General features: G+C 34.2%; 1 protein-coding gene across 1 annotated transcript in view; it reads right to left on the reverse strand.

Moving 5' to 3' along the window:
- The window catches only part of FAM172A (family with sequence similarity 172, member A), a 623,240-nt gene that overhangs the window by 323,216 nt on the left and 289,263 nt on the right, over positions 1-10,761 (reverse strand). The window contains exon 6 of the mRNA XM_006867893.1: positions 9,231-9,350. Within this exon, the coding sequence (XP_006867955.1) occupies positions 9,231-9,350 (120 nt within the window). The remainder of the gene's footprint in view (positions 1-9,230; positions 9,351-10,761) is intronic.

Below are 10,761 nucleotides of genomic sequence, written 5' to 3' on the forward strand. Positions count from 1 at the left end.
GCACATAACAACAACAACAACAATATATGCATGTGAAAACTGGACATTAAATAAGGTAGACTGTAGAAGAATTGGTACTTTTTAGTTATGGTGTTGGAGGAAAATATTGAAAGTACCATGGGCTGCCAAAACAACTAACAGATCTGTGTTAAAAGAAGTGCAGCCAGAGAGCTCCTTGGAGGCCAGGATTGCCAAAGTTAGTCTCCCATACTTTTCATATATTGACAGAAGGAACCAGTCACTGGAGAAGGAGATCATGTTTGATAAAGTGGACGGTCAGAGAAAAAGAGGAAGACCCCCAGTAAGATGGATTGACAAAGTGGCAGTATCAATGGTCTCGAGTATGGCCATAACTGTGACGTTGGTCCAGGTTTCGTTCTGTTGTACACAGGGTCACTATGTGTCAATATCGACTTGATGGAACCTAACAGCACCACCACCACCAAGAAAGGGCAGAGTTGGTGGAAAAGCTCAATTTCATTAACGCAAACAATCCCAGAAAAGTTGCGGGTTGACATAAAGAACACTATCCATGATGAAAGTAAAAGCTCATTAGAAAGACAGGAAAGAAAGAAAGCACCACATTGGATGTCTGAAGAGACTCTGAAACTTAACTTTTGAGCCTAGAGAAACTTAAGTTTCTCTACTTATTCTTCATATAACCTAGCTTCTTGGATTACTTGCTTAGCATACAAGTTGAAGAAGTATGGTGAAAGAGTAAAACCCTGTCACACACCTTTCTGAAGAAATGAGGAAGTGAAAGGGCTTAGCAAAAAATTTAAAAGGGCAACTTAAGAAGACAAAGTAAAATATAATGAAATGTGCAAAGACCTGGAGTTAGTAAACCAGAAAGGAAGAACACGTTCAGCATTTCTTTAACTGGAAAAACAGAAGGAAGAATTCAAGCCTCAACTTCCAATATTGAAGTATTTTGTGGGTAAAAGGTAGTCCTGGTGTGGCACTGTAGGAATAACAGTGGACATTAACCAAAAGGTTAGCAGTTCAAACCCACCAGTTGCCCCTTCGAAACCCTACACAGCATCATTATTAGTTGAAATCAACTTGATGACACTTAACAACAACATCTATTCAAAGAGGGAGTAGCTGATTCAAGAAAAATGGTATTGAAGGAGAAGTTTAAATTCCACTCAAGGCATTTTGGGAAAACAAGACTTCAAGAAATGATAGAATGCCAATCATAATGTTTCAACAAACTGATGTAGTACTAAAAACACTCATTACGTTATGCCAGTAAATTGGTCAACTGTTCCATATTTATGCCCATTACAAAGAAAGGTGACAAAGCAGAATGCAGAAATCATCTAACAATATCATAAGTAAAATTTTGCTGAAGATAATTCAAGAATGGTTGCAACAGCACATACACAGAGAGATCATCAGAAATTCAAGCTGGATTCAAAAGAGGCTGTGGAACAGGAGATATCATTGATGATGTCAAATGACTCTTTACTGATGTAAAGTGGATTATAACGAACCACAGATAACAATGCAAAGAATGGGTATTCTGGAACACTTAATTGTGCTCATGTGGATCCTATAAATGGAACAAGAGGCAACTATTCAAATAAAACAAAGAAATACTGAACTGCTGAAAACCAGGTAAGTTGTGAGCCAGGTTTGTATCCTTTCACCATAGTTATTCAATCTGTATATGCTGAGCAAATAATTGAAGAAGGTGGTTCACGTGATGAAAAACATGGAAGTAGGATTAGATGAAGGCTCATTAACAACCTGAGAAATCTTTAAGAATAGATGATGGAAAAGTTCACTATCATCAGCCAAAACAAGGCCAGGAGCCGACTGTGGAACAGATCATCAATTGCTCATATGTAAATTCAAGCTTAAGCAGAAGAAAATGAAAACAAGCCCATGAGAGCCAAAATTTCACCTTGAACCTATCCTACCTGAATTTAGAGACCATCTCAAGAATATATTTGATCAATTAGACACTAATGTCTGAAGATCAAAAGAGCTGTGAGATGACATCAAGAACATCAGAAAGAAAGCAAACTGTCACTCAAAATACAGGAAAGAAATAAGAGAACAAATGAATGTCAGAACTTGATCTCCAGTGTAGAGATGCCAAAGTGAAAGTAAGAATAAGTACATAAAAGAGTTAAACATAAATTTTCAAAGGGCAGCTTGAAAAGATAAAGTAAAGAATTATAATATGTGTGCAAAGACTTGGAGTTTAAAACTGAAAGGGAAGAATGCATTCAGCATTTCTCAAACTAAAAGAAATGAAGAACTCAAACTAAAAGCCTGCACTTGCAGTATTGAAGGATGCTGTAGGCAAACTATTGAAAGATGCAGAAAGCATCAAAAGGAGATGGAAGAAATACAGTCACTGCACCCAAAAGAAATGGTCAATATCTAATTACTGTCTAATCCATCAAATATGTTCTTGAGATGGTCTCTAAATTCAGGTGGGATATGTTCAAGGTAATATTTTTGCTCTCATGGACTTGTTTTCATTTTCTCTGCTTCAGAGCTTGAACTTATGAGCAATTGATAATCTGTTCCACAGTCAGCTCCTGGCCTTGTTTTGGCTGATAATATTGAACTTTTCCACCATCTATTCTTATAGATTTCTCAGGTTGTTAATTTAGAAAGGTAGCATATGATCAAGAGCCGATGGTACTGAAAAAACAAGTCCAAGGTGCATTGAAAGTCTTGGCAAAGAACAAGCCTCTGGGAATTGATGGAATATGAATTGAAATCTCCCAACAAACTGATGCAGCACTGGAGGCACTCACTCATTTAGGCAAATACATTTGGGAGACAGCTACTTGGTGAACTGATTGGAAGAGATCTATAATTGTGCCCATTACAGAGAGGTGACCTGGCTTAAAACCATGAATTATCACCTTGTTCTGTTTGAATAACTCTCTCTTCCTCTATGTACAGGTTCAGGAGGAGCACAAGTAAGTGTCCTGGAATTCCCATTCTTTGCAATGTTATCCATAGTTTTTTTAAGATCCACATAATTAAATACCTTTACATAGTCAAAGAAACACACCTTTCTGGTATTCTCTGCTTTCAGCTAAGATCCATCTGATAGTAGCAATGATATCCCTCCCTCATTTGATACTGATTTCTGAATCTAGCTTGAATTTCTAGCAGTCCCCTATTGAAATACTACTGTAACCACTTTAAATTACTTTGCTTGCATGTCATATTACGGTTTGATAATTTCCACATTCTTTGGTCAACTATTTTTTGGTATGGGCACATATGTGGGTCTCTTCCAGTCAATTGGCCAGGTAGCAGTTGTCTTCCAAATTTCTTGGCATAAATGAGAAATGCAGCACTGCATCAATTTGTTGAAACATCTCAATTAGTATTCCATCAATTCCTGAAGGGTTAGTTTAGTTTCCACCTATGCCTTCATGTTATATACCAGGCTTTTTATTTTTATTTTTTGGCTTAAAGGTGATCTCTGGAGTAGCTTCAGTTATGGGTTTGAAGGGTATCCAAGTGTCATAGTCTTAGAGATTTTACCAGTTTCTATCCAACCAGTTAAGTCTTAGCCTTTTTTATAATTTTGAACTCTGTTCTACATTTTTCTTTTACTTTGTCCAGGACCTTCTATTGTGATACTGATCATGGTGGTGAGTGGCAATAGCTGGGCACCATCTAGTTCTTCTGCTCTCAGGCTAATGGAGGTTGTGGTTTATTAGTCCTTTGGAGTAACTAACTAGTTCGTTGAGTCTTCTGATTTTCTTCACTCCTTGGACAGCCCCGTTAATGTTTCCATAGACTTGACATTGCAAAGATATAATGAAGGATTATTTAAGTTTACTCCATTACTAGAGTCAGTAGTGTGTCTGCATAGCAATCGGCAGTACAAACCAACATCATGAAATGCACGTTTATAATAATAATTACTTCATTTCATTGTATTAATTACATTTGTGACTTGACTCAACCTAGCCTAGGCATGAGGTTACATATGAGTACATATATGTGAGTATATGGAGACCTAGTGTGGAGCTATAGGATAAGAAAACGACTGCAAACCACAAGGTCAGCAGTTCAAATCTACCAGCTGCTCCTCAGATTTGCTATACAGGGTCGTTGTGCGCCAGAACTGATTTGACGGCACTTAAACAACAACATATGTGAGTATATATAAATAACAGATACAGCTATTGATGTTGCTTTGGCCATTTTTATTCTAGTTGCTTTTACTTGAGTTATCTTCACTTTTATGTCAAAGAAATTTTTCTTTTATATTCTTGCTTTGCTAGTGTTTTGCTTTTTTGTTGCTGCTGTGTTTTTTGGTTTTTGTTTTAATCTATTAATTTTACTGTATCCTCTGCATTTTAAAATGAGTTTGGAAATAGTTTTTGGCCTGAATAGTTTTGATAATAATATGGTTTGATTTTTCTTTGGTGTACTCCCCTTTATTCTACTACCTACATGCATTGCTGTTGGGTTGATTTTGATTCACAGCACTCCTGCAGGACAGAGCAGATATGCTCCATATGGTTTCTAAGGTTGTAACATGTAAGGAAGCAGATTGCCACACCTTTATCCTGAGTAAATGCTGGTGGGTTCAAACCATTGACTTGGTTAGTAGTCGAGTGCTTACCCATTGCACCACCAGGATTCCTTCCTTCTTCCAACTCCCCTCAATTATTGCCATTCAGCCAGTTAACATTCTCTCTTTCCTCACACACTCTCACCCAGTTTAGGCCTAAATAGCACAATTTCATTTAAAAGTGGAAATTAAATTTAAAGTGGGATTTCACCTATTTCATTTCCATTGATCACATCAAATAGATATTCTGCCAACATCCAATTTACTTTGTTCTTTGCAGACAAAAATGTAAACAATGCAACTTTAAGGTCACAGTTAGCTGATGTCACTAAAGGAAAAAACAAATCCTTTTAGTTATGTTTCATTTTCTCTTTACCAGAAATGCAAAGCATGTTCCAATGTAGACTGAGCTTGAGCGTCCCCACACAGCAATGTCCAAAAACTAGTCCTCTATCAGTTGTGGAAGGGCAGCTTAGGCTGCCTGGAGGCCAGGGAGCCCAGCATGGAACAATAGCAGGAAAATAGAGTTCCCTTCTTTCCGTAATTCACATGCAAGTGAGGTGTCAATCAAGTGCTGACAAGCATGGAAAAACTAAAATCAAAAGTGGGTAGAGCACACTTTCAAAAGTAGTTGATGTTTGTGAACATACCACTATTAGCATGGAAAAGGAAATAAAAGTAATACGAAAATGCTAATATTTTATTAGCTGAGATGAGTTAACGAACTAGAGCTATTTGTATACAAAACTTGTTTCATATGTTTCATGAAAAATAGGAAGACTCTCACTTTGGTCAGTGAAATAAATCTGAATGCAAATTGATTTACTGGGTACAACAAACATAGATGGTAATGTGAGCTGAGATTGGAAACTGAGCATTGACAAGGAACGTCAATTCATTTCCAAATAAGAAAAAAATTTAAGGCTATTTGGTTTTCTCAAACTGATCATCACCTGGAAAGACAAGAGCAAAGAACCCTGAAATGGCCAACAATAAAAGCAATGGAATCATGTCATCAAAGTGCCTAGACAAGAAGTGGCAGAAAAAGCTAAGAAACAGCATTGTTTTCTAATGATAGTTAATTTCCAATATATGAGCCTGAATTATTAACAATTTAGAAAAGGAAAAAATAAGCTGTATTATTTGTAGATGTCTTTCCAAAGCAATTTAGTAAATATATTCTAAATATGGCTACTAATTTTATTAAGTATCAAGCACTTTCTAAGACAGCAATTCCAGTAATCTTAAACAGTGGTTTGATAATAGAACTAGTTATATACTGGTATTATTATTATTTTAATGTTTTATTGTGAATTATATGATAGTTTATATGGGAGAACATTAGTTTTACATTCATTCTATCGTATATCGTTTCATTGCCATGGCATACTGGTATTATTTTAATACACAGAAAAATAACAAAGAATACACGTTTCTTGCAAAAATTTATTATAAGTTCATAAAATAAATAGTGCTCTTTATTCTTTAATAACTAAAGGTTAGAAACGCTATGAGCATTGTCTTATCAACAGATAGTTTACTAGGAGCAAAGGAATTTTAGGGTTCAAAATTTGAGTAGCTGTGATACAATGAAAATAAGAACACAATAATCCTATTTTTTGTATTATCTTTTCCAATTAGTATAATATATTGTATAATATTTCACGAGTCTAGACATGACCGAGTTCCAAGATTTACTACCAGAAAATGAACATTGGTTTTGAAAATAAATCTCTGACTATAATGTATTCTTCCAGGAGAAACTCAACACTTTAAGATAGCAGCTAATCATAAATTATATTCTCAGTTTTAAAAAACAACAATTAGCAAAATGTAAAAGCTCTACTACTGTTTTATGCCCAGAATTTAAAAGTAATTTATCTTCAGACATATATTAGCAGCACATTTAATTTTAAGCTATGACTCTACACAACTAAAATTTAGCAAATGGTAAATGTAAATGCATTTCTAAATGTGTCCTAATTGGTACCTATAATTCAAGCGTAAGTAGTATAAAAAAATTATATTTATTGGTAAAACTGAGCTTGCCATATAGCTTATATTTAAAATATGTTCTCTTGAAATTCATGACATAGAAAACAAAAATGTTAATTGTATGATGAGAAACAATTTTCAAGCATTCAAATATGATGCGACAAATTAAGACTACTCTGTAAAAAGTGTATTCATGTATGTGTATGTGTAGAGTCTCTAATCAGGAGTAAACATTTAAAAGTCAATTAAAAGAAATGAAAGCCTACTGAAATACAAAGGATTTAATGTCTGATGTGTATAATGTACTATTGAGACTAAAAATAAAATAAAATTTAAGATTTATATATCAATATTCACAATTCACTTTCTTATAAAGTTATATTAAATTTTTGAATTAATGTTATTAACTCAAAGATAACTTTATATATTATACTTATGTAGAAAAATCCTGAATGGATGAATTTTCTCCAACATTTTAAGAACAATGACCTTCCCCCTAACAATACTGGGGAGAATAGAAATGAATATTATTCAGTTTGTGGTAAAAGCATAAATTTTAAAAACCATTTAAACTTTGTCACTGTTTTTTTTTTAGCCTATTTTTAAAGCCCTTATAAATGGAAGATAAATCTAATGGCTTTAAATACGTTAACCAAGCTTTGTAAAATATTACCATAAAACTATTCAGTGTACAATGTTATTTGTTTATAGGAATGACTCTTCAGTTGCTACCATCTCTATACTTGGATCCTAGTTCAGCAAAAAACTAGTCAATATGTAAAGTTGAAACAAGTGCCATTAATATTTTAAAACATAAACAAGGTATATTACATTAAATAGACTTCTCAGCCTGGTGTTGCCTGACAGATATGTGATGTGCCAGTGGTTATATTATATTCCTCCTCCCATGCATGCACCTCCTGCAGAGATAGCAGACTACAGAAGCTGACCCTTACTGAGACCATCTTGTCTCTCTGACAAAGCTCCTTTTTAACTTCTTACTTACTGGTTACTTCCTGTGATGGAGAAAAACTTTAGCTCAGCTTGTGATAATTTCACAGGCCCTGAGGACCCTGACCCTAATAGCCTCAAGGTCAGAAGTCAAGTCTTGTTCTGAAACATCTGTGTGCTTTATATTAAAGTGGAACAAAAGTGGAGAAATATCCACCAGTGTGTGACAAGAAGGACAGGCAAAATAGGGCTGACACACTGGTCATCTGTTACCCTGACATTCTAAGTCAATTTTTTAAATGGTCCAAATTTTACTTACATTCCAAATTTGGTATAAAAAGATTTTATAAAATTTCAAAGTAAAACATGGGAATCTGTGTTGTAGGGAAATCTGAAATTTGTCTGGTCTTATAAGCTCTTAGATATATTTTAAGTTACTCTCTAAGTCAATGAAATTTCACATTGAAAGTTATTCAGTAGCTTATAGAGGAAAATTTAAGCTATATAAATCAATCATGGTTGAAAATCATGATTTGAAGGACAAGATTTATCTTTTAAAAATAAAGTCATATCATGTATTAAAGAACCTTTAAAAATATTCAATTGTATAGTAAAATAAATTGAGTTAAAAGTACTTGAAAATAATTCCTACAAGCTGAAATCAATTTTAAAAAATAAACACCTGAACTTATTTATTAAACCTAAGATAGAAAAAGTATTTGTAGACTGGGGACAGCTTGAATATACTCAGGTGTCAGGTGTCATTGCCAGTTTTATACCTAAACCAAGTGAGTAAGCAATAAGATGTAGGGAGGTTGAAAGGACTGTAGAAATATATTTAATTTCAAAGACAAAGGGAAATACACACCAAGTCTAGATGCATAAAAATTAGAAAACCCATGTTGTGCCTGCTTTTGAAGTTCACTTTGGTCTATTTTGAGTTAAGATGACCATAAGCATTTTTATAAATCCACTCATTTCATGATAGCATCATCACTATCCTGTGATATAAGAGGTTATGGATATAGAGGCATGAATTCCTCATTAGTGCATTTTTAGTACTGATTAGATCACAGAAACTATTCATACTGACATAAGACTGAGGTTCTTGTACTATTACAGTACATTCAGAAAATTCAAAATGTGCAAGATTCAGAAATGTTGATAATTTTTATATCAAGTACACACAATCTTCACTCTAAGAATCAGATTATTTGAAGTGCAAGGATTTTTGTTGTTGTTGTTCAAGCAACAAATTCCAGTTAGAAACAGATGAATGGAAGCTTTCCAATCATTTTAATACTACTTGTATATGTCAAGTACTAACCTATAAAGAGTGAGTTGAATATTACCAAAAGAGCCTCAAATACTCAAAGACTCTCTTGCCTTTTTAAGCACTTTACAGATAATATATGAAGATGCTTCAAAAAGTGAACATGAAGTTGAAAGACAAAGGGATTTTTTTCATGAATGTTTTGAAGCCTCTTTGTATGCTTCAATGATATATACAAAGAACATGAAACATAAATATCAAAATATAAGGAAACTGGGGCTATAATATAGAAATTAAAAAGGATATGCATGTTGTTTTATGACAGAGCTTTTCAGTGTTAACTTAAAAGCATTTTTCCATTTTAATTTTTGATATCCTCATTAATTTGCATATCATGAGGTTGTTAAGGAGACTGGAAATTAAAAATAAAGTTAAATGTATATTTACCAGTTCAACAAAAGCAAGTCCTCCATAACTGTGAGCAACAAAAAACACATCCTCAGCCGCAGACTGGGCTATGAAATGGTCCCACACATAAACTGCATGTTCTTCAGGAGAACCATTTTCCTATAAAGAAAAAATAATAATATATTATATACTGTATCTAATTATTACCAACATCATAATTCAAACGCATCGATACTTCTGAAGTCTTCCTTGTTCATTATGTAACTTTCACATGCATATGAGGCAATTAAAAAAACCAAGGCTTCAATCAGACAAGATTTAGTCCACAAAATGACATCTTTGCTCATTAACAGTTTAGAGAGTTCTCAAACAGATTTGCCCAATGCAGAAAGTTGGATTTTATGACGGCTGCTTCCATGAGCATTGATTGTGGATTCAAGAAAATGAAATACTTGACAACTTCAATTTGTTCTCCATTTATCATGATGCTGTTTACTGGTCCACTTGTGAGGACTGTTTTCTTTTACAATGAGTTGTAATCCGACCGAATGGATATCTCTGTTTTCAGCCAAGATCCATCTAATGTCAGCAATGATATTCCTTGTACCATGCCTTCTTTTTGGTCCAACTTGAATTTCTGGCAGCTTCCTGTTGAAGTGCTGCTGCAACTGTTTTTCAATTATCTTCAGTAAAATTTTACTTGCATGTAACATTAAATGATATTTTTCAATAATTTCCACATTTTGTTGCATCACTTTTGTTGGAGTAGGTACAAATATAGATTTTTTTGAGTTGTCTGGCAAGGTAGCTATTTTTCAAATTTCTAAGCATAGACTAGTAGTGCTTTCAGCACTGCATAAATTTGTTGAAATATTACAATTGATATACTGTCAATTCCTGGAGCCTTGTCCTTCACTAATGTATTCAGTACATCTTGGAATTCTTCCTTAAATACCACCAGTTCTTCATCATATACTGCCTCCTAAAGTGCTTCTGATCGTGTACTTCCTTTTTAGTTTTCTTATTCCAAATCTTTGCACATTTTGTTATATTTAGCTTTATCTTATCGAGCTGACCTTTGAAATTTTCTGTTCAGGTCTTGTACCTCCTCATTTCTTCCATTTGCTTTAGCATCTCTACACAGGAAGCACGTTTCAGTGTCTCTTCTGACATCCATTTTGACCCTTTCCTTCTTTCTTGTCTTCTTAATGACTTTTTGCTTTCTTCATGTATGATGTCCTTGATGTCAACCCAACACAATCAGAATTACTTAAGCTGGAGAACTGAAGAAAATATTCAAGCCTTGACTTTCATTATTGAAGGCTTCTCTTGGAAAAGTATTAAATGATGCAGATAGCATCAAGAGAAGATGGAAGGAATACATAGAGTCACTGTACCAAAAGGAAATGGTTAATGTTCAACCATTTCATGAGGCAGCATATGATCAAGAGCCAATGATACTGAAGGAGGAAGTCCAAGGTGTATTGAAGGAATTGTCAAAGAATAAGGCACCAGGAATTGATGGAATGAAAATTGAAATCTTTCAAGAAAGTGAGGCAGCACAGGAGGC

The sequence above is a fragment of the Chrysochloris asiatica genome, unplaced genomic scaffold (genome assembly GCF_000296735.1).
Source record: "Chrysochloris asiatica unplaced genomic scaffold, ChrAsi1.0 scaffold00111, whole genome shotgun sequence".
Lineage (NCBI taxonomy): Eukaryota > Metazoa > Chordata > Mammalia > Afrosoricida > Chrysochloridae > Chrysochloris > Chrysochloris asiatica.